Source organism: Phascolarctos cinereus, unplaced genomic scaffold, assembly GCF_003287225.1.
Source record: "Phascolarctos cinereus isolate Bilbo 61053 unplaced genomic scaffold, phaCin_HiC Scaffold_5;HRSCAF=322, whole genome shotgun sequence".
Lineage (NCBI taxonomy): Eukaryota > Metazoa > Chordata > Mammalia > Diprotodontia > Phascolarctidae > Phascolarctos > Phascolarctos cinereus.
The window spans coordinates 689,510-716,448 of NW_027555958.1; the positions used below are offsets into that span (position 1 = coordinate 689,510).

General features: G+C 56.1%; 1 protein-coding gene across 6 annotated transcripts in view; it reads right to left on the reverse strand.

Moving 5' to 3' along the window:
- ITGB2 (integrin subunit beta 2) overlaps positions 1-26,939 on the reverse strand; it is a 41,605-nt gene that overhangs the window by 2,582 nt on the left and 12,084 nt on the right. For 3 of the 6 annotated variants that reach the window (XM_020973368.2, XM_020973365.2, XM_078154579.1), the window contains exons 2-15: positions 15,228-15,288; positions 14,558-14,646; positions 13,605-13,788; positions 12,557-12,727; positions 10,953-11,194; positions 9,425-9,580; positions 8,054-8,149; positions 6,357-6,446; positions 5,833-5,973; positions 4,416-4,603; positions 2,008-2,252; positions 1,081-1,300; positions 628-833; positions 106-272 (exon numbers count right to left, since the gene is read on the reverse strand). In XM_020973368.2, the coding sequence (XP_020829027.1) occupies positions 106-272; positions 628-833; positions 1,081-1,300; positions 2,008-2,252; positions 4,416-4,603; positions 5,833-5,973; positions 6,357-6,446; positions 8,054-8,149; positions 9,425-9,580; positions 10,953-11,194; positions 12,557-12,727; positions 13,605-13,788; positions 14,558-14,646; positions 15,228-15,285 (2,253 nt within the window). In that variant the 5' untranslated portion in view covers positions 15,286-15,288. Of the gene's footprint in view, positions 1-105; positions 273-627; positions 834-1,080; positions 1,301-2,007; positions 2,253-4,415; positions 4,604-5,832; positions 5,974-6,356; positions 6,447-8,053; positions 8,150-9,424; positions 9,581-10,952; positions 11,195-12,556; positions 12,728-13,604; positions 13,789-14,557; positions 14,647-15,227; positions 15,289-26,424; positions 26,592-26,939 lie in introns of those variants that run through there. The other 3 variants (XM_020973366.2, XM_020973367.2, XM_078154578.1) reach the window with 3 other exon arrangements.

Here is a 26,939-nt window from a genome sequence, read left to right on the forward strand (position 1 = left end):
CTGCCTAGGGAACAGCACTGTACACCAGGCCCAAGGCTCCAGCACTCTGGAATCTGACCTTTGAGGCTCCTGCTAAGAGTTGGGCGGGGACGGGCAGGCACTCACATTGTTCCACTGGGACTTGAGCTTCTCCTTCTCAAACCTCTTGTATTCATGGAGGTCGCTGAAGTGCGTCAGGACCTTCCAGATGGCTAGCAGCAGCACCCCGATGAGCACGACTCCAGCCACAGTGCCCCCCACGATGGCGGGGATGTTGGGCCCTGCTATACATTCTGTGGATCAGAAGCACCAGGGGTGAGGATGGGGCACACCGCGAGGGAGTGGCCACACGCCCCCTCCCCTCCTGTCTCCCATGCCATGGCTCTCCCTTGGGGTGGGGGTGGTGGGGTGGTGAGGGGGACGCGTTCTCTTGGGGATCACTGGTTCTGTCCCTTGGGCCATGGCTAGCACTTTCTCAGGATAAAAACGCCCTCACGGCCTTGGGGGTGGAAGGCGCCTCAGAGAGCCCCTTAAATCCATAGCCTCCAATTTCTGAAACGGAGGCTTTTTCCGTGCCATGCCGTGGTGAGCCCCGCAGCCCCAGAGCCACGGGAAGGGCAGGGCACCCTGGGAGGCCTCAGTCCTTGCCTTGCTTTTCCTCCACATAGATCTGGTACTTTTCATGCCCATCCAGTTGGTCCATGCTGTAGGTCATCCAGCAGCCATCCGAGGCCTGCTCCTTGCACAACCAGTGGTCTTTGCTAGGAGCGAGGGACTGGATCACACCAGAACACGCCACGCTGCAGTTCTTGGCAAAGGGGCCTGTCCTGAATTTCATGCACTCAGCACACGAACTACAGAGAGTACACAGACATTGTGGCCTTGTCTGTCTGGGACGCAGCTGGGGATGGCCCACGTGCGAGTAATGCCGTCCTATCTGGGCTCAGGAGCCGGTGTGGTAAGGAGCCCCGGCTGGGATTTCCCCATCGTGCAGCAATACACCCAGTCTCAGCCCCAGCCCAGCGACCCCAGCCCTGTACTCAGCCCCGGCCCCACCCCCTCGTGCATCCCCGGGCTCGGGAGGGGGTCTCCCTCACTCACATGTAGAGGCTGCAGGGGGATGGGCAGCCAGGGCACTTCTGGCACTGTGGGCGCTGGTAGCCCGGGTCACACTTGCACACGTTGCATTCACACTTGCCGCGGCCGCTGCACTCGGCGTTGCGGGCGTTCAGGCAGCCCCGGGTGGACTTCTCGCACTGGCACGCGCTCCCTTCGTATTTTTCCTCACATTTGCATTTCCCACAGTCACAGCTGCCCCGTGCTGAAAGCCCAGACACGCCCGGTCAGTTTCCCTGGCCGGACTCTAGTCTGTGTGTGGTAGAATGGCCCACTTGAGGGAGAGGGGCAGAAATAAGCATTTAACTAGTACCTACTGTGTGCAAAAGGCCTTCCCACAATCCATCAGCTCTCACTAATTTTGCCTGAGCTGAGTGCAAAACAGGTGGCTAATTACTATAGAGATGGTAAGGGACCCTTTTCTAAGGTAACTTTGAGCAGAAACAAAGGAAGGAAGGAGGGAGGGAGGAGGAGCTGGCGTCACTAAGAACCTACTAAGGGCAGGCCTCGACTTTCTCACTTGATCCTCACGACCACCAGGGAGGTAAATGCTGTTATTATCCCCATTTTACAGATGAGGAAACTGAGGCAAACAGGTTAAGGGACTTGCCCAGGGTCACATGGCTAGTCCCTGTCTGAGGCTGGATTTGAACCCAGGACTACCTTGATCCAGGCCCAGCACCTCCTGGCTGCCTCTAATAGATGAATATGTCTTAACCCTGGGTTTCTTTCTCCTTGGCCCATAAGGGCAAGCTGCACACGTCAGGGGTGGCTCAGAACCTGCCATGGATACATGGGGAACACCTTCAAGCCTTGCTGAGGGCCTGCTTCTGTTTTCCTCTTAACTTTCCTCTCCTATGAGCAGCACTCTCAAGTTCACCAAACATGCACCAGCAGACGCCTGGGCCTCACCTGGGCCGCCGCACAGCTGGCTGTCGTAGCGCTCACAGTTGACGTTGTCACACTCGCAGTATTTCCCATAGATCAGTTTGTTGGGGACGTCGCTGATGTGGCAGGTGCACAAGCCACAGATGCAGTCCCCCAGCCCCGAGCACAGGACCGAGCTGTTGTCCTTCCGGCAGTTCCCCTCCAGCTCCTGGCTGCTCTTACCGTGGGTCTGGCACTCACAGGTCTTGCCGATGTGACCTGGGTCACACCTAGGGGAAGGGAAAGGCACAGTGGAGAGGCCAGCTGGACAGGAGCTCTGGACAGGAGCTTGGGCGTCACCGGCCCCCTTCTCTGGCAGAGTCCTGGGTCAGCCAGGGAGCCAGGGCTGGGGTTTGCAGCTCAGCCTCACCCTCCAGCCCCAATGGACACTCCCTGCCCTCCCTGTCTATGACAGGGGGAACCTGCCAGGAGCCTTCCCCAGGAGCCCCTCAGTGTTCCTGAAGTCCTCTGTCCGGCTGCAGCAGCACTGCACTTCCCTCACCATCCAAACTGGCCTCTTTGCTGTTGCCCACACCATCTCTATTCTCATGCCTGGAATACCCTCCCTCCATTTACTTTAAGACTCAACTCCAGGGCTCCCCTCTTTGACATGAGGACTCCCCTGCCCAGCAGCTGTCCGCAGGCCGGGGGCCCCCTTGGCATTTCCTTGGGATTGGGGCATTCTCTCTCTCTCAGACCTCCTGCTGCTCAAGGCCAGGGCTGCCCAGGGGACTGGGCATCCACCCCCATAGCCTTATCACTGCTGCGCCATCCCACGGCCCGTTTCTTCAGGCTAGGACCGAGAAGGAGGCGTCACAGGTCCCCATCCAAGGAGCAGTGCTCACAGCTCTACACCCAGGGCCAGGCTACTTTTACATCTCTTCACTGCTACTGGCTGCTCTCTGCCTGTCTCTGTCTGTCTCTCTGCCTTCCTGTTTCTTTGCTTGTCTCTCTGCCTGTCTCTGTCTGTTTCTTTGCTTGTCTCTCTGCCTGCCTGCCTGTCTCTCTGTCTGCCTGTCTCTGTCTGTTTCTTTGCTTGTCTCTCTGCCTGCCTGCCTGTCTCTCTGTCTGCCTCTGTCTGTTTCTCTGTCTCTCTGCCTGTCTCTGTTTCTGTCTCTCTGCCTGTCTCTCTCTGTCTGCCTCTGTCTGTTTCTCTGTCTCTCTGCCTGTCTCTGTTTCTGTCTCTCTGTCTGCCTATCTCTCTGCCTGTCTCTGTTTCTCTATCTGCCCATCTCTCTGCCTGTCTCTGTCTGTTTCCTTGTCTGTCTCTCTGCCTGTCTCTCTGTCTGCCTGTCTCTGTCTGTTTCTTTGCTTGTCTCTCTGCCTGCCTGCCTGTCTCTCTGTCTGCCTATCTCTCTGCCTGTCTCTCTCTGTTTCTGTCTGCCTATCTCTCTGCCTGTCTCTGTCTCTGTGCCTGTGTCTCTGCCTGTCTCGCTGCCAGCATCTCTGTCTGCCTGTCTCTCTGTCTGTCTCTCTGCCTGCCTGTTTCTTTGCTTGTCTCTTTGCCTGTTTCTCTGTCTGCCTGTCTGTCTGTCTGTCTGTCTCTTTCTCTGCCTATCTCTGCCTGTCTTTCCGGCTGTCTCTGTCTGTCTCTCTGCCTATCTCTCTGCCTGCCTGTCTGTCTGTCTCTCTGTCCATTTCCTTACTCTCCAGTTCCTTTGTCACACCCTGCCTGACCTCACACTTACCTGGGGAGCTCAGACCGGTAACTGCTGTGGTGAAGCTTTTCTGGGCCCAGGGCCCAGCAGAGGTGGGAGGGGCCCATAAGGCCATCAGAGGGTGCAGAGGCCCAAGCTTTCAATGACCAGGCCTGGAACTGGAGCCTTGAAGGCGGCACACAGCATCCCACCCACATGCAAGAACATTCTGAGCTGTACGGTGATGGTCCCTGTCATGGCAGGGATGCCAAGAGAAGCTATGGGACAACCTCTGGCAGGGAGGGGAGGCCCTGAAAGCCTCTTCCAGTGGGAAGAGCCTTCCACTCCAGGACTGCAGGATCCTACGGTCTGGCATCAACAGGATGAGGGAGGATGGGCATTTCAGCCTCAGCGTGCCCTCTCTGTCATGGGATCCTGTGTGCGCATACATGTGCACTGTCCTGCATGTATGCGTATATGCATGTGCATTGTGCACACATGTGTGTGGGCACGTATGTGTCTAAGTGTTTATGTGTGCTGTGTGTAGTTCACATGCACACACGTGTATATGCAATGTTAGTATAGGTGAGCATGTGTGCATGCATGTGCACACGTGTGTCTCATTATGCACGTGGTCCCATGTCTAGGCATCTGTGTGTCATGCTGCATGCATGCACATGTGTGCGTGTGTACGTGCGAGTCACGGAGCAGTCCACAGAGCCCTGGCTCACGCACACCGGCATCCGGGCTCCTCACCTGCAGACGCCACACTCCACGAAGCCCTTGTTGTCACAATGCTGCCTGCTGAGCTTCTCCCCCTCACAGTCGCACTGGCAGAGCGGGAGCACCTGGACGGTGACCGTGTCTGTGAAGCCCAGGGGCCGGATCGTGAAGGAGTGCTCCTTCATGCACTCGCTGGCTGTCACCTTCACCTGGAAGGTGATCTGAGAGAAGGCATGGGGGGGAGGGGTCAGCCCCAAGCCTGGAGACAGATGGATGGGGCGGGGCAAAGACCCCTGGGGGGAGCCCAGAGACATGGATGGGGGTGGGGGGGCAGAGACCCTCAGGGGGAATACAGAGACATGGATGGAGGTGGGGGGGCAGAGACCCTCAGGGGGAATACAGAGACAGATGGGGCAGGGCCAAGAGAGCTCATCGATGTGGCAGGAGGTGGGGTAGCCCAGAGATCCTTGATGGAGAGCCAGGAGGAAAGAAGCAGGGAAGGGCTCAGCCTCCTGGGCTTCCCAGCTGGGCAGGCTGGCCTGAGGCATGGCCAGGGAGGTGGCCCTCTGGTCATTCAATGCCTTCTCTTCCAGCCTGGCCTGAGCCACCCTGGGGTGCACTGCGGGAGGTGGGGTATACCGGCTCTCTAACTGAGGAGCAGATCCCCACTCTTTCAGCATCTAGTTCACTTGTTCATTTGTGTGAATTAAATTGAAAAGAAGTGAAGGAGCATTTTGTTTCTCTCCCTCTCCTCTTCCCTTGGTGGGGGGAGCCCAAACCTGCTGGTCACTGCTTGTCTCTTTTTACATGGAACAGAACGAGGGACTGGAGCCAGTTCCTCTCCTGCCCCCCATCTCAGGCAGCCCCTCCGGCCTTCCTGGGATGAAGCTAGTCTGCTTCGCCCCAGAGGGGAGACCCAGCCAGGAGGCACCCATGTCAGGAAAAGGCCCAAGGGAGAAAACTGCCCATAACTGGTGGGAGGGCCACTTCCTCAGAGGCCTTTACGCCAAGGCTGGTGACCATTGGGGGGGGGGGTTGTTAGACAAGAGGCAACCTGGAGCTGGGCCTGGGGTTGGGAAGACCCAGGACCGGGGTAGGCACTTAACCTCTCTGCAGTCTCCCAAACTGCACCATGAGGACACAGATAGCATTGAATTCCCAATGCTGCAGTGAGGGCCCAACGAGATCACCATGGCATAGAGGAGGGGCTCTAGAAAGGCTGGCTATCACTAAATTATCACCTCTGAGGTCTCAGGAGTTTGGGGAAATTGCCCACAAGAGACAGACATTTTCCAGGGGCCGGGAAACCCTCACTCCCCCAGTTTTGCCCCTGTTGTATCTCTGTTGTGCCTCCTCGTCCTCCCCGAATCCGTCCCAGAGATGGTGGGGCATTTCCTGCGGCTCCCATGCTCCAGGAACACAGGACAAGGCACAGGTGGGGGCTTCTTACCGGCACGTTGATCTGGACTCCGTCACAATCTCCTTTGGGCTGGTCCACACTTGACTGGCCATTGCTGCAGAAGGAGTCATAGGTGACCTTCAGAGTGTCTGGGATGATGCTGTGATCCACAAAGACTCTAGAGGACAATTTCTGAGGGCAGAGAAGGAAACGTCAGCAGGGGAGGCCTGGCCGAGGCCCTACACTCTGGCACTGAGGCAGTGGGGCCATGGACTCCCCTCAAGTCTGATTTTCCAGGGAAGCCCTCATCACACTTTGGACTCTCCCCACTCACTGTCACCCTCTGCTAGCCAAGGGTCTCCTGGGGATTCCCAGCCCTGGACTTAGGCTGGCCTGCCCCTGGTCACCTCTAGTGGCATGGCTGGGGCTCCCAAGCGGCCTTCCTTGCTGGTTACTGTGGAGAGATGCTTTGTGGGGACAGAAAGGGAAGGGAGCAGTGCATTGGAGCCAAGCTGTCCCACTGGGGTTCTGTCTGACCCTAAATGCCTCCATGCCAGCAGCTCAGGCAGACTTACGTTGTAAGCCTTCTTAATAAGCTGGACCACGTTACTGGAGTCATCGGACAGCTCCCCAACAGCTGACTTGGGAATGATCTCTGTGAGTTTCTGTCAGTTAAGGAAATGAAGACGTCACCCCGGTGCAGTCAGTGATGTCCCAGCCTTCCTCCACCCCACTCCTGTCTTCCCACACCCCAGGACCTTGGGAGCACACGGGCTAGTCAGGGAACATTGTCCAGGTGTCTGGTTGGGCAGCACTCTAAGGCCAGGGATCGTGCACCCACACACTGGAGCAGCCACCCTGCCCACATCCGCCTCCTGGCACACAGCAGAGGCTTCATAAACACTGACTGCGGGACAGACGCTGGCCTGCCCACCCCTGTGTCTGGGGCCCTCTGCCAGCTCCCACCACGGCTGATAGAGCGAGCTGCCCACTGCAGGCTCCCTGCACCCCAGCAGACTGGAAAGAGCCCCAACTTTAGAAACAAGTCCCGCGCTCTTGGGCAAGTTTGTCCCCCTGAGCCCTGGGGCCTCAGCCCCCTCCTCTGTGAAGTGAGGCTGTCAGACCAGGCCTGTTCCTCCCCAAGCCAGCCCCTAAATAATGCTGCAGCCCCTCCCAGGACCTGGCCCAGGCCCTGCTCTTTGTGAGCTCATCTCTGGGAAGGGGCTCCACCCTGCCCAGTGGAATAATGGGGGATGGTGGAGCTGCACATTTGGATGTCCCCTCCTTCCCAGGGACCGCTCTTCAGCAGCAAGGGGCTCACTCTGAGCCTCGGTCTCCTCATTTGTACAATATGGGGCTGGGATGAAAGGCAGTCAGTGGGGCAGCAGAGAGATGGTGTCCTGGGCTGGAGACCTGATTTCAAATCTTGCCTCAGTTTCCTCATCTGTGAGATAATGAGGTTCCTGCTCTCAATTCACAACCCTCTAACTCTCAGGTCCCTGAAGATGCTCAGTTTTAGGACCTGAAGTCCAAGCCAGACTCTGACCCTAAATGTGCCTCTCTTGTCCGGAAGTCTAGCCCAGCTCTAGCCCACTGAGGGACTCTGGAGGTCTGGGGTGCAGCCAGAGGAAACCAAATGGCAGGGTTAGTGGCTGGCAGCCCCTCCCCTCACACAGCCCCTCCCCTCACAGCTCATTCCCCTCAGACAGCCCCTCCCCCCACAGACAGCCCCTCCCCACACACCCTCTCCCATCACACCCCACTCCCCATACAACCCCTCCCCTCACAGCTCACTCCCTTCACACCCCCTCCCCTAACACAGCCTCCTCCCCTCACACCCCATCCCATCACACATCTCCCACAACCCTCAGCCAGCCTAACTTGGACTCAGCTGGGACACTGGGCTGTTTTCGGTCTTTGTTGGGTTGAAAGGGCAAAGGCTGTGGATGGGAAGGATTTTGTCCACACTGCGGCAGTGAGAAGTAAAGCCCCTGAAGGATCTTGGAGCGTGGGGGAAGCCCTCCTGAAAGGTGGCCAACAGAACCGGGGCTTGTCAATTAACCCTAACAGTCGTGGTCTTAGCAGAGGCTGCACCTCCCAAAGCACTCGGTGAATTCTGCTTCACAACAACCTAGGAGCTAGAGTTATCACCCCACGTCATGGACCAGCAAACTGAGGCAAACAGGGCAAGTGACTCTTCCAGGGTCACTGAACTCGTAGTGTCCGAGGCAGGACTGGTACTGGGTCTTCCTACCCCAGCCCCTCTACTTACTTCATACGTGGAGACCATTTTTTTGGTCACAGCAAAGATGGGCTGAATGTTGTTCTCAGCTAGTTTCTGTGCCAGCTGCCCCACGGAGGGGTAGTCCTAGAGAGGGACAGACAGAGACAGACAGAGATAGAGGAGAGACAGAGAGAGACAGAGAGACAGAGACAGAAACAAAGAGATAGAGGGACAGAGAGAGAGGAGAGACATAGAGACAGAGTGAGACAGAAAGACAGAGACAGAGAAAGACAGAGAGACAGAGACAGAGAGAGGGAGGAGAGAGAAGAGACAGAGACAGAGAGAGACATAGAGACAGAAAGACATAGAGAGACAGAGAGACAGAGACAGAAAGACAGAGAGACAGAGAGACAGAGACAGACAGAGAGAAACAGAGATAGAGAGACAGAGAGAGAGGTAGAGAGAAACAGAGAGATAGAGGGACAGAGAGAGAGGAGAGAGGAGAGACACAGAGAGGAGAGACAGAGATAGAGGGACAGAGAGAGAGAGGAGAGACAGAGACAGAGAGAGTGACAGAGACAGAAACAGAGAGATAGAGGGACAGAGAGAGAGAGAGACAGAGAGACAGAGACAGAGACAGAAAGAGACAGAGACAGAGAGAGAGGGAGACAGCACTCACAGTAAGCATGGAAATGAGCTCGTCAGGCGCCCGCCCAGACCGTCAGCCCTCAGCTTTCTCCTGGGGGATGCTGGACCACAGGGACACTCAGGCCTCACACCGCATACTCCCTGAGCCCAGGAGCTCACTGACCTCCTCTCCCGAGGACCTGCTCCCTGGCACCAGTGGCCTGTCCCCTTCAGGGGCTGCCTGGGACAGTGGGGGTTGACCCAAGCAGCCAGCAGCGTCAGAGGCAGGACTCAAGCCCACTGCCAAGGGCCCACACCTCCAAGGCTGGTGGGCACAAGGCCTCTTCTTTTTTTCCTATCCCTTTCTATTTTTGTCCTGGTGGCGGATGGACAAGATTTACAACTCCATTTTCATCAGCCTCTAACTGAAATTTGGCATCTCCTTGAATTAAGAATGTTAGAAACCCTGAGATTCTGCCAAGGGCTCTAGAGGAAGGCGGGGAGCCCTGGGGCCAAGGGCCCCGCAGATGAGAGCACAGCCTGTTTCCTCCCTGGCCCCTGCGGTTGCCCCAAGACTCTGCCCCATACCCCTTTCTCAGCTAGACAGATCGAGGCCAGCCGGAGCTCCAGAAAGCGGATCAGTTCTAGACTGGCCCCTGACTGCACTCATTTCTCCTGGCATCTTCCCTTCCCTCCTCTAGGCCATATTCCAAGAGGGCACCCCCTGATGTCAACTGTCCTCAGTGCGGGGCAAGAGAAAGGGGGGGTGGGGCAGGGCTCCGAGGCACTCACAAACTTGTTGCTGTCCTGGTACAGGTTGTTCTTCAGGTGACAGAGCCCGTCATTCGGGGTGAGGATGGCGCCAAGTTTGCCGTCTCCCGCAAAATGGAAGCCGTCGTCAGTGGCGTATACCAGCAGGCGAGTCACGTTGCGCCAGCCGATTTCATCCTGAAAAGCTCGAGGCCGTGATTTCTGGGCTGATGGACCCCCAGCGCACTTCCGCTACCAGACCGGTTGGCCCCAAGGAGCAGATGGTCAGCGGGAAGCCCACCTGGGCGGTCCGAGGCCCCACAGGCCCCGTGAGGCCCTGAGGGTGCCAGGGCGGTGAAGACTTTTCTGCTCCCTCCCTCTTCTCCTGTCCTAGCTTGATTGTATGCTTGTATCCCACTAGATTGGAAGCTCCTTGAGGGCAGGGGCCTCTTTTGCCTCTTTTTGTATCCCCGTGCTTAGTACAGTGCCTGGCACATAGTAGGTGCTTAATAAATGCTTATTGACTGAAGGTCCAGGTAGGGAAGGAGATGGAAACTGATGGCGGAATGGGGCTTCCGCACTGCCCCTCCATCCCTGCAGCGTTGGGTCACCTCGCCTGGAGGTGCTGGGGACCTGCCCGAGAGCCCTCTGGCCCGTGCTTTCTGGAAAGGGAAGGGCAGTGCCCACCTCTGGACCACGTGTACGGGCGCTTGCGGGAAGTGCCCATCTGTAGCCCCAAGGCTGGATAGGAAGAGGCCACGGGGAGAAGAGGGGGATGGGAGCAAGTGAGAGACAGCAGGGTCGTCAAGCCCAGGGGATGGGGAGGCGCACGGGAAAGGTGGGTGACTTGAGGGAGTGACGGCAGCCAGCCGCGGTGCGGGGAACCCCAGCCAGTCAATCTGCCAATGGACCGCTGCGTGTCTGAGGGCTGACACCCGGGGGCCCAGAGCACGGCGTCATCGTGTCAGAGAACTGTTCGTTCTTAACTTGGGGTTACGCGGGCACACAGCGCTGGAGATGAGGGAGCCACGGTGCCCAGGGGCACCAGGACAGAAGGAAGGGAGCATCGCCATCCCCAGAGCAGCAGCAGGGGAGAGGCAGCCAGGAACCAGGGTAGGCGGGGAGACGAGAACTGCCCCTCTCCCTCATTTTGTAAATGAGGAAACTGAGGCCAAGAGCGGGAAGGGACCTGGGTCTGCATCCTCACTGTGTGACCTGGTGAGTCACTTGGGTCACAGGCCTCCTTTGTGAAATGCTGGCCCGCCTGTGCCGCTGACACCTCATGCTTGGGCCCCATGTCTGGCAGGGCCAGGAACCTACCCCACCGCCCACATCTCTTTCCCTTAGACAAAAGCCTTTGTCTGCACCCGAGTGCATGAGGGGCCAGTGGGGCCTTTGGCCATCAGAAGGTGCTGCTCTTCACAGCTCACTCCTCCTTGCCACCTTTCTGCCCGCCTCTTGGTGGTAGCCCGACGGCAGTGGGTGACGTGCCCAGGGCCACGCTTAGCACCTGCCGCCCAGGAGCGCAGGGAGGAATGGTCCAGGTGAGAGGGCCCCTGGCCGGGCTTACCTGGCAAACAGCCACCTGCATCATGGCGTCCAGGCCCCCCTCAGGGGCGTCCAGGTTTCCAGAAATGAGCTGCTTCCCAACCTCGCTCTGAAACTGGTTGGAGTTATCGGTGAGCTTCAGCACGTGCTTGAAGGCGAAGGGGGGCTGGCACTGGGTGTCCTTGGTGGGGCAGGGGTGCTTCAGCTTCTCGGGGTGGGTATTGACGAAGGGCAGCACCGTCTTGTCCACAAAGGAGCCAAACCCTGCAGGGAGGCAGAGAGCGAGGGGGATGGATGGACATCCCCGGAGAGGGGTGGCCTGGGCCAAGGCAGTGCCTGGCTTGCAGGGACCTGGGCAGTGAACAGATCAGCTCCTGCCACACTAGAGCTCCAAATGGTCCCTGCCCTCAAGGAGCCTACGATTCACTTTAGCACGCAGACAATGTGCATGCAGTATGATCTGAGGTGGAATCAGGAAAGGCTTCATGGAGAAGAGGAGCCAACTGGGCCTCAGAGGAAGCTCTCGCTTCTAAGCCTGCGGGATCGGGAAAAGGCCTGGGCAAAGGCACAAAGGGGGGACGCTAGAAGCAAGCACCAGCCTTTTGGGGGTCCTGGGGCCTTCGGCAGCCAGGCTGGTGAGGCCCGTGGGTACCTCAAAGCTGGGCACTGAAGGCCCAACAGAAGACGCACAGGGCTGCCAACAAACCAGTTATGTTGAGGTCTGGTTTAAAAGCCTAACCCAAGTTCAGGTTCATGGAGCCTAGCTCTAGAGATCGGCCCTCTGGCTGAAGGGCAGCTCTCATGCCCTCTGGCTGGAGAATGGCCCGTATGTAAAGGACACACGTAAGTGTCAGCATGACTGGTGTGGACGAGCTGGGGCTAGCACCTGTGAAGGGAGTGTCGTCACTGAGGAGTTCATGGAGTTAGTAACTATGCATGTACGGATGATGAAGTCCTACCAAAGGTCCTTCACCCTGGTCATAAATAGCCTCCCTGACCTTGGCATCTGCAACCACGCGAGTCTTTCTTTTCTAGGGCTCTGGAGATTTCCGTTCAGCCTACCACGTACAGGCAGCAGGCCAGGGACAGGAAGTGTATGGAAAGAAACGTCTGGGGTCCTTCCTGTCCTCAGCAGCCTGGAGTCTGGCCAGGAGCTCAATCTTGCCTGCGAGTCTGTGGGGCATGGCCCGAGCCTGGAAGACTTCCCAGAAGGGAAGGCACAAGACTACTCAGAGAGAACGAGAGCCGGACTCAGAGAGGATGAGGGACTGAGCCAGCCAGCACCTCCAGGGGCGGGGTAGAGTAGTGGACAGCCTGGGTTCAAATTCCACCTCAGAAACTCATTAGCTATGTGACCCTGGGCAAGTCACATGACCCCTCTATGCCTCAGTCTCCTCATCCGTAAAATGAGGGGTATGGACTTGGTCTCCTCTAGCATCCTTTGAGCCCACGATGATCCTGTACGCCCTGCCCCTGGGGCTGGGGCTCTGTGTCCTGATGTCCTGGGACCACTGTGGCTGGCAGGGATGGGCCCGAGCAAGCAGCCGCTGAGGACGGGGCCTCCCTTCTGTTCCCTGACCCCGGCTGGATGCCCAGCTCCTCCCGCTGCCCCGTGCAGAGACGTACCTATGCGGCCAGACTCAGTGATCTCATTCAGTGCCCGGAGCAGGTCACCCCCCAGCTTCTTCACGTTGATCAGGTCATCGTACATAGAATAGGACAGGTCCATGAGGTAGTACAAGTCGATAGGGTAGCCCTTGGCCCGCCTGAAGGTGAGGTTGAATGCTGCTGTCTGACCTACCAAGGAAGACAAGCAAGGGATTGGCTGTGCCAGGCCTCCTTGGAGGACGGTCATTGCAGAGCAAGGCCACCTCAGGATCACTCTGAGGCGTGGCTGCTTCTTTGCCCCACGGCTCACAGCTCATGGGCTCTCCTCTAAAAATGAGCATGGCTGCTTTGCTGAGGGCACCTCCCTCACAGCCTGCCCTCAGCTTCCTCAGACCAGCCTGTCACACCCTGGTAGCCACAGAGGAAGAATTTTCTTCCCCCTTTTCTGGGCCTGCACTGCGCTGTCAGCAGCTGGGACTGAATCACACAGGGTTAGGAGTACAGGACCCCACATTTCAACCCAGGACCCTGTCTTCCAAGCCAAGGTCTCAGACAATCCATCAGAAGCCACAGGGCCCTAAGAGTCAGTCTGTCAATAAACATTTAGTAAACACCTACTATGTGTCAAGCACTTAGCTGACTCGCTCCCTCCCTCCCTTCCTTCCTAAGAGCCTGGGATCTGGAGGCAAAAAAGGCATCTGATGTTACTACCTGGGGAACCTTGGGCCAGGCTTTTCCCTTTTCTGGGCCTTAGTTTCCTGATCTGTAAAATGAAGGGCTAGACTAGGTGGTTTCTGAGGCCCTGACTACCTCTAGTTCCCTGACCCTTTGACCTTTAATCTTTCTTCAGTGCCTACTGAGTGCCAGACCTGGGGAAGATTTGGCATTTGGATAGAACACAGTTCTCGTCTAGAGCTTGGCCATTGTGGGCGATCAGGAACTTGGGCCTGGCCTGCTCAGGGAAGTGACTGAGCCCTGAGCCCATGGCTGCCCGCTAGGGAGATTACTGGAGGCCAAGGACCTAGGAGGGACATGCCGAAAGCCCCCCAATGAGCCCCTGGCCCACCTGGCCGCAGCCGGAGCTGTATATTCTGAGGGGTCAGCTGGGATTTCTTGGCACCAGGTGGGTCGGGTTTTGGGCTGACCACACTGCGGGGATTCACTATGTCACTCTCCTGGCAGCCACGCTGTAGGAGCTGCTGTCTGGTGTCACAGCGAATGGAGTCGGGCTCTCCTCTTTCAGCAAAATTCTGGGGAAAGAAACCAAGGGACAGACCAGAGGGATGAGAAGGGCGAGATACACAGATGATACTGGGGCACCAGCTGGGTGCCAGGCAGGACCCAGGACCCCAGTGACTGCCACCAGGCACCAGCAGGGACATTGCTACTAATTCCCCTCAACCCCGCCCCTCAACCAGCCAACCAAAACCTGGAACCCCAGAGAAGGGCCCAGAGCCATCCTGAAGCCTGGGGCAGGGGGTGGACTGAATCATTTGAGGCTGGCCCTCTGTGTCCAAGGCTGGCCCACCGTATCTAAGACTGGCTCTCTGTGTCCAAGACTAGCCACTGGGTCTGGGTCCAGGCTTTCCTTTGTTTCCTCACCAAAATTCCTCACAAACAGCAGAAAGGAGGGTGGTCACTGGTGTAAACATTAGGGTGGTTTTCTTTTATATTTATCTCCAACTTGGGAACTGAGCCTTCCCTTTCACTTCTCTATTTCCTTTGCTGGTCAAACCACCCAGCCTCCTTGGTACATGGCAGGTCTGCCTGGTATGTCCCATGTCTCCATTTCAGAGGTGAGCTTTTTAAGCTTTTCCATCTCTAAGTGGGATTATTTGGAATCTTTCTCACTGGCCCTTAGGCTGAGGATGTAGCATTCTCCGGCCACATCCAGTGAGGACCTGAAGCAGAAAGCAGAGAGGCCCCTCACACGCCCAGGGGCAGGGGGCAGCAGAGAAGGGCACCAGAACCCTCCCTCTTCCTCTTGCCCTTGTTAGTGCTGCCAGGATGACGTCTTACCAGCTTCTTACACCAGGCACAGCCTGGCCCTGACTTGATGCACTCTTGGCAGGTACTGACTTTGTACTTTGGACATTCCTGGGAAAGGACTGGAAGAGAGGAGAACAAAGCATTCAGGCTTTTCCATCCAGCCCCAGTCTGTCCCCCTGCCCTCACTCTCTCCTAACCCCAACCAGAGGGTAGTTTGGGCCAGTAGCAGCTCAGGGCTGAAGCCACTCCTAGGGCCATATAACCACCCCAACCCAACCATCCCAAAGCCAGAGCCCAAGTGCCTGGGCCTGGGCCCCCAGATAAAGATCTCATCCCTGGGAGCACACAGTGGGGGCCTGCTCTGACACTCCCATTTCTGGGTCCCCCAGTCACTTTGGGAATTTGATTTGCTGACCCAGAGTTTTGGTTTTCCTTTCCGTTTTAGGGGAGGGGGAGAAAAAATAGGTTTTTTGCTAATGAAAAACAATGAAATCAAATTAATGTGGTTGGGTTGAATGGAACCCTTCTGGTCCTCAGTTTTCCTAGCCTGTAACATGAGGGAGTAACCCGGGCCATTGCTAAGCTGTCCCCTGCTCGGCTAATCTGCTCTGGGTCTGTGTCCGTCAGTCCCCCTCGGTCGGGCTGCAAGGCTTCTTCACGATTCAAAGCAAGAGATAAAAGAAAGGCCAGTGGAACTCACCTGATGGGGGAATCAGCAGCCCCACCAGGGCTAGGGCCAGGAAGCTGTGCCGAGGCATTACCTGCAAGACAGGAAGAGAAGGGCCACTAAGACTGGGGAGCTGAGCCCTGGGCAGCCTTTGGTGAGCATGGCCAGGAGGCAAATAGCACTGGCCAGGCCCCCTTGAGAAGAGAAGGGGAGAGCTCATGTTTACTCACAGAATTATATTTTGGAAGAAAAGCCATCATGCCACCGTGACAAGGACTTGTGATTCAGTCCATGGGCACTGAGAGATGAAATTAAGATGCCCCAAACTGGACAGAAAATGGAGACCGGCCAGAGTTTCTATAATGACTTATTCTCCTTTGTGAGGACAGCAGACCCATACCTTGGGGACCTGCAGCCCCCCACACCCTAGGGTGTGGTGTAAGGAACCAGAAATGACCCTAGAAAAGGGTAGGTGAGGAAGAGAGCTGGCCTGGGGGAAGTGTGCCCCACAGGGGATGAGAAGACTCTGGGGGACTGATTTTCAAGACAGCAAAGAGAGTAAGAGATGGAATGATCGGGGGAACAAATCACAGATGGCATCACTGCCCATGCCAGCCCACCCCTCAAAACAAGTGGACATTCCTAAGACTTGACCTAGATGTCTGCTTTTGGACCTGAAAAGAACAAAAGTGCACTCCCTTCAAATAACCTCATTCACCAACGTTTCCCTGACACAGACCTGGCCCTCAGTCTGAAAGACTGAAGTGCTATTATAGAATACCACATTAATTGGACCAATACAGTCTTATCACACATTTCCCAAGCAGCCCTGAGCGAAATTAGCTTTGAATTAATGGAGCAGGGGACACTTAATTCAGTAGTGTAGCCAAACCCAAGTGACCCTGAAGGAGAAGAGGAGGTGCTGCGGCCACTGAGGACCAAAGTCCCCGGGAAAGGAAAGGGTGTCTCGCCAATAGGAGAGATGGCTAAGCCAGGATTCCCAGCAGCTGGTTTTCCCCCAAGTTTCCAACTGATTCCCAAAGAAGCCAAGAGGCTTCTCAGTGGGAGGGGGACTGCTGGGACAGGAGGGAGGGACGGAGGGACTCAGAACAGATGCTGCAGGCCATGCCAAGTCTGCCTTGACCTGGGAAAGCCCCCAGCAAGGAAGGCTGCACAGGAGCGCTGCCCACAAAGTTGCCCCCACTACCACCCAGAAGCCACTGTAGTTTAAGGAGGCTACCCGCTTGGCAGGGCTGCCCCAGGGGAACACTTCTGGAGTCCAGCAGAGGGTTAGGTGGGGGCAGGAGCAGGGAAGGCTCCACTTTCTTTAACCACTGTACCCAAAGTGGGCCCCCACAATCAGACCTCATCACCCATCTCTCCACCAGAGCTCTCCATCAAGACTCCTCTTTAAACATACCAACAGTCCTGGGAGGGGCAGCCCCATCACTGAGGTTCTCATCTGCCAACATCTCCATGACTGCCTGAGTGCCAGCTGAGAATGAGAATGGGCATGGGGGAAGGGAAGGAAGAAGGGGCACTGATGGAGAGGAGTGGAGTTCCTAGAGTTCACCATTTTGCTTGGGGTTGTTTCTTGCCTTTACCTCAAAGACTTCTGGGCCACCCTTGACATGCAGGCCTGCCCCTGAGCTGGCCATGAGGCACAGGGAGGTCCACGCCCAAGTCGCCATGAGGGCTGCCCCAAAGATGTGAAGCCAGCTAGTGACTGGGTGGAATAGGAGACCTGGGGGCTGCCTGGCTGTATCCACTCTATGGTCTGGTCCCCACCCCCAGGCTGAGCAGAGTCATGGCCTTTTAGGACTGTGGAGGAAGCAGGAGCCAGGGCCCAGCCTTACACACTTGACCTGCCACCTTCATTCTCAAAGAGGACTGTGACATCAGGGAGGTGATGCCGTGACATGCATGTGAATTAGATTTAAGTGAGCAAGGCTGAGCAAAGTCACCAGTCTCACTCTCTCTAGAACCATCAGGGTCCAGTGGTAAGATATAGATCAGGATGACTGGAGACGGCCCAGGATGCTGGGGTAGGGAGAGAAGAGAACCTTTGCCTTTTTAAGCTAAGGTCTTTTTTTTTGGGGGGGGGAACGCCTTGCCCAGAGTCATAGCTAGTAAGTATTACATGGACAGATTTGAACTTGGGTCCTCCTCCTCTAGGTACTCTATGCACTGTGCCACCTAGCTGCCCCTTAAGCTAAGTTCTTTAACAGGTCTCAGCTTGACTGAGGCAACACCCATTCAGTGACTGAGGCTAGGTAAGAAAAGAGGCAGAGAATGGCCTTTTATCTAGTTTTAAAAAAATGGATCTGGGAGGGGAAGATCCTCAGGGCTTCTGGCCAAAACAGCAATACTTGCTATTTACATTCATTCTGAGCCAATCAGAGCCCAAACAATGACCAAGGGCTTGGCCTGGGACCTATTGTTGGCCAATCAATGAGAGGCAGAGTGGTTTGAGGTTAAGTTTCAGAGACTAAAAAGAGAACCTGAGCTGTCTCTTTTAACCTGAGTTAAAAAGAGAACCCTGAGTTGTCTCTGCCCAGCTGGGGGGGGGGGGGGAGAGAGAGAGAGAGAGAGAGAGAGAGAGAGAGAGAGAGAGAGAGAGAGAGAGAGAGAGAGAGAGAGAGAGAGAAAGAGAGAGAGAGAGATACAGAGAGGGAGAATGCCCCCATTTCAACACACAACTTAGCCCCCTGCACTCTCCCACAGCTGGAGGAGGTAGGAACGAAAAGGAGGAAACTGAGACTAAGATAGGGACAGAGACCTGCCCAGGGCTACACAGCCAGCAACGGGCAGGGGTGAGTCCAAATGCTGATCTACACACTTTGCATTCTCTACAGCCTGCTGCCATCACATCAAAATTCCTCTCAATTCCACAAGCCTACTGGGAGCCAAACTAAGGATTCAAAGATATTAGTGAGAGAGCCCCTGCCCTCAAGGGGCTGATGGCAAGACTTGTGTACATAGTGATCCCAGAGAGTTCAGGGGAGAGTGCAATGACAACTGTTTGTGGCTGGCAGGGAGAGGAGTCCAAGGGGATCAGGAAGGTGGCTGAACACACTCTGTTTGTCAGCCTCCACTGTGCCCAGATTCAGGAGGTGTGGTCCTGGCCCCTAAACTAAGCTTCAAAGGAAGATAAGTCTGGGACACAGCTGCATTTGTGACCAGCATCAGTAGGCTACCCACAGTGGTCTCCTTGGTTCCATACCTAGGACTCCTTAGTTCACCCCAGCCTACCCTGTGGCTGCAAGCAGCTGCTTCCTGGGCCCAGGCTGGGGCCCCGGCCTTGGAGGAGGAGGCTCCTGGGTATGTCATCTGATTTGAGGGGTTTTCTGGCATAGATGCTGGTTTTCTGCCGAGCCATTCACGTGCCCATTCTGGTCTCCCTTTTGGCCAGAACTTGTACTAGGGCTGGGATGGCTGGACTTAGCTCTAAGAGTCATGGAGTGGAGCAAAGCTGACCCAGTCCCGTGGCCATGACCTCCAACCAGCTGGGCTTTTACAAGAGCTTCTCCTCTGGTCCTGGAAGGGCAGGGGTCTATCCTCAGCTCAGGAGTATAGAGGAGGCCTAAGGTTGAGGCTTTGCCTGGGGCAGTGTGCTGGGCAGGCATGCTGAGTACCAGGAATCATGGGCTCCTGGACCCCCATCTCCCCATGATCACTGTTATGTCTGATCCAATGGGAGAAGGAAACTCATGCAGTCCAGAGAGAGCCCATCTTGGTCCCCAGCTACTGCCTCCCCCCCCAGTATTTGGCCCCTGGTCAGCCAGCCCCTAAGCAAGCAGGATTGGTGGTACCTACATTTGGCTCAAGCCTTCTAGAAAAACAGGAAAGGCTTTCAGCCTCAAAAGGATGTGTCTCAGGGTGGCTGGCATCCAAGGCCCACAGGCCCGGGACAGGCAGTGAGGGCAAAAGGGGATCTTTGCCAACCACCTTACCAGGAGGCAGCCATCTCCTCTGCCTACCTGTCCCCCAGGCTTCCAGAACAAGGCCAAAGAAGGTCCCAGCATGGGGCTACCAAGAGGATCTTCCTTTTTCTCATCAAGACCAGACAAAAGCAGCTCTCAGGATTGTGGTGTAACCCCAGTTTTGGGTTTGTGGCTCAACCTCCCACCCTGGAAGAAAGGAGGCACTGCCTGCCTGGATGAGCCAGCCCTGCCTCCTGCCTGGCCTGCATCATGGTGGTCACAGCACGGCCTGGCCTAACAGGAACCCTGAAAAATGTCTGTATCCAGGGGGCAGGCATGGGTGCTTTGGGCTCAAAGACGCCAAGCCAAGAATTCTTGGTGAGGTGCCCCCGTGCGAAGCTGGGGCAGGTGACAACCCTCGGTTGGACCTGGGATCGGACAGGACGTGTGCACACATGCAGACAAACATACCTCGTGATGCCCACATAGGGCAGACTTTCCAACAAAGATGGCAGACAGTCAGCACGGCATCACACACAGAGCACTGAACCTGGAGTCAGGAAGACCCACCTCACACCTTTACCACCTGTGTGACCCTGTGCGACGCACTGTGCCTCAGTTTCCTCATCTGTAAAACGGGTGGGACTCAATGGCCTCTGAGGTCCATGCTGGCTCTCAGCCTATTAAAATCTCACCTCAGCCCCACAAAAACCCCAGGCTGGGGCAGCTAGGTGGCGCAGTGGATAAAGCGCTGGCCCTGGATTCAGGAGGACCTGAGTTCAAATCCGGCCTCAGACATGTAACACTTACTAGCTGTGTGACCCCGGGCAAGTCACTTAATCCCACTGCCTAGCCAAAAATAAACAAACAAAAAAAAACTCAAAAAAACAAAACAACCAAAAAACACCCCCAGGGGATGGACACTAGAGCTATCATCACCATTTAACAGGACATGGTACCAGAGAGGCACAGCTAGTTTCTGTTAGAGGCAGGATTTGAATCCAGCTCTCTCTTACCCATATATTCAGGGTTCTTCCTGACATAATGACCATTTGTGTGAGGCCTGACTTCATCTGGATAAAGTTATTACAATTTCATGATGGATTCCCAGGTCTTAAGAGAAAAAGGCAGAATACAAGCAGCCCTATGAAAGAAGGCTCCAAATCACTAATGAAAGACAGCCTGAGGATTCTTCTTACACCCCACAAGCTGCTGAAGACGACAAAAGATGAGTTTAGTCAATATTGGAAGCACTGAGAAAAGACGGGCACGCTGATACGTTGTTGGTGGCGTGGGCACTGGGCCAACCATTAGAGAAATCAATTTGGAATTATACTATAATTACAAGAAAAATGACTAAATTGTCCATTCTCCTTGGCCCAGAGATCCCATGACTAACCATCTATCCCAAAGAGGTTGGACAGAAAGGTTTCATATCGACCAACACACTCCTGGGAGTACCACAAGGGTTTCACTTCCTCAGATAAAACTCCTGGCGTTCCTTCCTCCCTCAGGCCACCTCATGCCTCCTAACTGCTCTCTTCCTCCTCTACCTAGCCGCTGTGCCTGCTCTGATGTCGCCCCCACCGTGAGCCTCAGTCTCCAACCAGACTGCCTGGGCACAGGACAAGTCCTTCTGGCGGCCCTCTCCAGGGCCCTCCCTGTGGTTAGGCAGACCACCCTTTTCCTCCCCATCTTGCTCCCCACAAGCCGCCCCTCTCCCGATCGCTCTCTGCTCCTGGACACTTGGATGCTGAGCTCTCCCCGTTCTCCTCCCACCTGGCTGACCATGCATTCTCAGTCTCTTTTATGCTCACCTTTGCTTGTGTGTCATCTTAGGGAGTGGGTGTCAGAGATGGAGGGGTGTTCCCGGCACCCCAGGTATGAGCAGGCCCACCCTCCATGGTGGTCTGGGGCACAGCGGTGACTGAAGGCGCCCTGAGGTGCCTGGAGGTACGGGTGTGTGAGTGCGTGTGGAGGGGGCGAGGCTGGTGCTGCCCAGAGGGGAGGGCTTGAGGCTGCCTGGAAAGCGGGAGTGGCACTTGTTGAGGGGGCAGCGTGAGACTCTCTCCTACCACTACTTGGCTCCAATAGGGCCAACCCCCAGGCCAGTGGGGACACACAACACTCCCTCTGCCCATTCTGCGTTCAAGAACTTTGCCTATTCAGGTCCCTTGCTTGGAGGGCCCCAGCCCCATCCTTTCTACCAAAGCCTTCCCAGCCCAATCGACAGAATCATCGAACCAGAGAGACAGAACCGAGAAGGCTCAGAGCTCCGTCCTGCCCCCATGCAGCGACATTCCCAGCAAGTGCTCGGCCAGCCTCCCCCTAGGTCTCCAGTGTCGAGGACCTGACCACCCCCTCCCCAGTGGAGCGGCCCCATGCTCTAGTGCCTCTAATGAAGTGGCATTTCCTTGGGTTGGGAATCTGCCTCTGCATCTGCTCCCGTGCCCCCTTCTGCCCTCGAACACTGAACAGAGCAAGCTGAAGCATCTCACATGTGACAGAGGACAGCTAGCTTGCCCCCAGCCCTCTTCTCCGGGCTAAGCACCCCTGGCTCCTCCGGCCACCTCTTGCATGGCGTGGCCTCCAGGCTTCTCACTTCCCTGGGTGCTCTCCAGCTAGTCAATGCCCCTTCTAAAAGGCCATGCCCAGACCAGAGAAGAGAACAGGGAGGCAGAGGCCCCCAGCGCACAGCCTCACATCCCACTTGCCTTGGGAGTATGGGAATGGGCCACTATGGCACCCTGGGAACTCATACTAAATGTACCACTTCACCACATCACACCTATCAGATCAGCTAACACGACGAAATAGGAAAATGATAAGTGTTGAAGAAGATGTGGGAAATTGGAACACTAATGCATTGGTGGAGTTGTGAACCGATCCAACCATTCTGGAGCCCTGTGACCCAGCAATAGCACTTCTAGGTCTGTATCCCAAAGAGATCATAAAAAAGGGAAGAAGACCCACAGTATAAAAATACTTATAGCAGCTCTTTGTGTGGTGGCAAAGAATTGGAAATTGGGGAATGGATGAACAAGTAATGGAATACTATTGTGCTCTAAGAAATGATAAGCATGCAGACTTCTGGAAAGACTCGTATGGTCTGATGCTGCATGAAGTGAGCAGAACCAGGAGAACGTCGTACACAGTAACAGCCACGTGGTGGGATGACTAACGTTGATAGACTTCACCCTTCCCAGCAATACGAGGATCTAAGACATCTCCAAAGGCCTGATGGAAAATACTGTCCACACCCAGAGAAAGAACTCTGGAGTCTGAACACAGATCCAAGCACACCATTTGCTCGCCTTTTCCTTTGTTGTTTTGTTTTATTGCTTCATTCTCGTGGTTCCTCCCATTAGTTCTAATTGTTCTTTACGTCATGACTAACGGGAAATATGCTTAATATGAACGTATAAGTAGGGCCTATATCAGACTGCAGGCCATTTTGGGGAGGGGGAGAAAATTTAGAACTCAAAATGTTATGGAAGTGAACGTTGGAAACCAAAAATAAATAAATTAATTTAAAATACATAAACGTGCCACTTCGACTCTCTCTCCTAGATGAAATACTTGGATACAGAATGGAAGAGATGAACAAACTGGTGCCTCCAACACCGAGGACAGCCATCCTCCACAACCCAGCCCGCCTGAGGGCGCTGCCTCAGGATGAATCTTGGGGGCAGCAGCATCTGGCGGAGGGGGGCCCAGATCACTGTCCTGAGGCCAGCGAGGGGCCAGTGGGCAGACCCCTGCTAGCTCGGACAGCAGGCTCGGGGAGGGAGGGAATGAGCATTTATTAAGCACCAAATAGATGTCAGACTCTGTGCAGAACTCTGTGAGAAGGGCGCTGTTATTATCCCCAATTTACATTGGGGAAACTGAGGCAGAGAGCAGTGGAGTGGTTTGCCCTAGGTCTCACAGACAGTAGTATGTGAAGCTGGATTTGAATTTCTGCCTTCCTGATTCCAGGGCCTCTTTCCACTGCCTTGCTGGTTTCGGGGGTTCAGAGACTTACTCCCACCCGTGGAGTGAGTGGCAATTTGTATCAGTGAAGGAAGTTCCAAGAAGTAGATCACAGAAGGCCCGGTGTTAGGAGGGACCTCAGGGCCAGCGAGCCTAACTCCTCTCATTTACATGTAAGGAAACTGAGGCCCAGGAAAGAAAAGGGACTTGTCCAAGGTCACCTGGGCAGGAAGGAGTAGAAGGGGGGCACAGTCCCCCCATCAGGTCTGTGTTCAGTGTGACCTCCAAGGAGTCCCCCCCGGGGGTCAGGGCATTTCTGGAAAGCTCCCTGGTTTCTAGGCCCTCTTGGATCGGAAACTTCGTCCAGCTGAGCCACGGGGGGGGGGGGGCGACCTCTCCCTCATCCGCCCAGGCCAACCCTCACCGCCGTCCTCCGGCCCGGCTCTCCCCAAGATCCCGTGTCGGCTTTGCTGGGCTTTGTGGTTCTTTGCTTTTTCTGTCCCCGATATCTCTGGGCCTCCAGCATCCCTCAGCCCCTTCCCTGGCTAGAGCGGCCGGCTGTCTCACTCGTCAGGACTGTGTTTAAATGAAGGGTCGCTAGGCCCCAAGCTAGGGATTCTCCTGGGCGTGTTCTTCAGTCCAGGAGCCGATGTTCAAGGCTGCATGAGGACTTCGCAGTGTGGCTAGGACTCTCTGGCGTGCTCACTTCCGGGGTGGGTTTGGGCTGCGTCCTGGGGAGCTCTTGTGGTCAGATAAACAATCTCTGACTCAGTGAGGGAGAGGTCACTGCAAGAGGCAGGAAGAACAGCAAGATGGTAGGGCTCAGTGCCAGCAGGCCCCAACCTTGTCTCTGCCACTGACTCACCATGGGACCTGGGCAGGTCACTTCTCCCTCTCTGGGCCTCAGTTTCCCTTCTGTAAAATGAGGGGGTCGGCCCAGCTGAGCCCTCGGGGTCTGTGATGTGGCCACTGTCCACACCACCGATGGCTGCACACCATCAGCCTCCTGCCATGTCCCTCCCAGCCTTGTGAGGCTCTTCCCTGAGCACTGACTCAGGGCTCCTCCTCCTCCTCCTGCTCCTGCTCCAGCATGGAGCCCCAAGTCCCCCTCCCTCCAGAGAAAGGCAGGTGCCTGGAACACAGTAGGTGCTTCATAAATGTTTACCAACTCCGGCTCTCTAAAAAACCAAGGTGGTCTAGATCACCCCTAGGGTGAAGTGTGATCAGTTCTCCCTTCCACCGCTGACTAGAACCTTCCCAGGGTGTGGGATGGCTGTTTCACAAGCCGTGCAGCAACACAGGAAGAAGCCGGTTACTGCTCTTATTTGGAGCTGGGGGATCCGGGGGGAGGCGCCGGCCCACTCCCCTCATTAAACAGCTGAGACACAGTGGGGTGCCTCAGTAGGTCACACAGCACCTGGCAGTCCAGCCATCCCTGGGGATCCCATCCTGAAGTGGCTGTGCTGAATCCTCAGAGTCTCTGTAAAAGGGTGTTGGAAGGTGACGCTGTCCCGCTTCCTAGTGGGCACATGCTCCAGGTTTCCAAAGAAGCTTGGAGGAGCTGGGGCCGGCCCCGGTGGCAGGCTGCCAAGAGCCGACATTGCTGAGTCCTTCAGACTGCTCTCTTTGGAGCCCTACAATGGCGCTGAGGAGGGGGTGCCGGTCACAGGTCCCCATTGGAGAGGTGCGGGTTTGGAGGCTTAGAGGCCAAGTGAGTCACTAGAGGTCAAACAGTTAGCAATTGTTGGAGGCAGGATTGGAACCCAGGCCTCCCTGACTCCAGGTCTCTCCTTGTGTTCATCTGTTTCCATTCAGCCCTGAAGCAGAGTGTGCAACCTGTTTCACCCACAGTCCCAGACACACTGGGGCCAACTGTGCACACCACCAGGCCCAGTCTCAGGCCTGGCCCTTCTTTGCTTTCTGCTGCCTTCTCTGGTGATCCTAAGAGGAAGGGGCTGAGGCCCAAGAACTCACTCGAGGGGAAGGAATTCGGGACTGTGGCTGTAAGCAAAGGCTGCCCAGCTCACTTGGCCTTGGGGCAACATGGGCTATCTGGAGAGGAACAGGCTGTCTGGATGTCGTATCTCAGCCAGATGTAAGCTGAGAGGCCTCCTGGGTCCTTTCCTGCATCAGCCTTCAGGGGCTACCCATACTGGCAAACAAGTTCTTGGCGATCCTGAGACACTGGGAACCAGGGAGTCCAGAGCTGAGCGGCCAGGGGGCCGAGCCCTGCTATGGCAGGAGTTTCCCATCCTGGGGAGGGACCAGAGTTTGACCTCCGCCTTGTTCCCATCTCCTCGGCCCAGTGCAGGCCCCTTTGCCAGAGCGGCCCCTGACCAAGAGGGGATCTCTCCCCCGGGGGAAACATGCACTCACTCCTTCAGAGAGCCATGGGAAGAGGGGCTGCTCTGGGGCCCCGGCTAGGTGCACCACACAGTGATGTTTGTCCACTGTGATGTCTACTGCACCTCGAGTTCTAAAGCTCCTACTCTGGGCAGCCTCAGTTTCTCCATATGTAAAAAAGGGTGTTGGTCTAGACCACACCTATGATGAAGTGTGATCAGTGTTCCCCTCCAAGCTGGACAGAACACTCCTGAGTGGTTTTTCTTTTGGTGATTCAGTGTTAGCCTCTCTCTCCCAGAGGACATCTCTGGGGCAGGTCCAGTTTAATCCTTGCAGGCCCCAAGATTCTCCCATGTGTGAAAGGCTGAAGGTTCTGGGCCCCATCCCACCTTTCCCCTGGCATAGGGGCTTCCAGTGCTGTCCCCCATTGCCTCCTCCAGCGTAGGCCTCCCAGGGGCATGTCCAGCTGATCTCAGACCCCCCCCCAAATTCGAGGTATCATAGAGAAGGGGAGCCAGCCGGGGGAAGCAGGCAGCAGGATTGCCTGGGCAGAGGTGGTCTCTTTGAATCTCACATTTGGAGGTCCCAGGGCAGGGAAACAGGAGGGCAGAGGCTGGAGGGCCTGCTGACCACCCATACCAGGATGCTTCACAAGTTCTGGAAGCAACGGTCTCAGATCTGGGGGTGGCCAAAGTGGGCAAAACCTGGCACCCTCCCTCCCTGCATGCTGCCATGTCTGGGTGGCCATCCACAGGTTGGTGTGACTCCCAGAGAAAGGAAGGGGACACAGCCCTGTCCTGTTCTGTGGCCCTGGGGGCCTCACCAACCCTCTCTTGGTGGCCCCTCCCTGGCTGCCAGCCTCCCGGCATCACCCTAAGTTGCCAGCTCAGAAGGACGGAGCCCCTGCCCAAGAGGGCAGCTGCAAGTGTTCCCTGGGGATGGTTCCTTCTCTGGCCCCCAGAGCCCTCCCCAAGGACAACGCAGCACCTCACCTCACCTGAGCGTCTCCTTTCTTCCCAGCTCTCAGCCAGCTGCACATCTGGCTTGGATGGGGGCCTGGTTTAGCTGCAATCTGGACAGAGCCAGTCCTGGGCCATCCCCAGAGGAAGGGCTGTGCTTCAGGTCTCTCTGCTGAGGGCTGGTTTGGTGTTACCCAAGCGCAGAGGAAGCACAGCCCAGAAAGTAGTGTGGGCGGGGGAGAGAAGAGGAAGCTACCCCCCCTCCCCACCCCAGCCCCACGTTGCAGGCCCCTTGGTTCCTGCCCTCGCCAAAGACTCCGAGGCATGCAGGCCAACAACAGCTGACTGTCTACAACAGGTCCCACATCTGGACTGTGCTTGAATACCCCCACTAAGGGGGAGCTCATTACCTCTCGAGGCAGCCCATTCAGCCTTGGCCGGCTCTGATCTGGAGGAGTATTGATAGAACCCTATCCTGGAAACTGAAGTATGAGGTTCTGAAGCAGGAGCAGATGGACGGTGGCTGTTAGCTCTCTGTGTACCTCGTG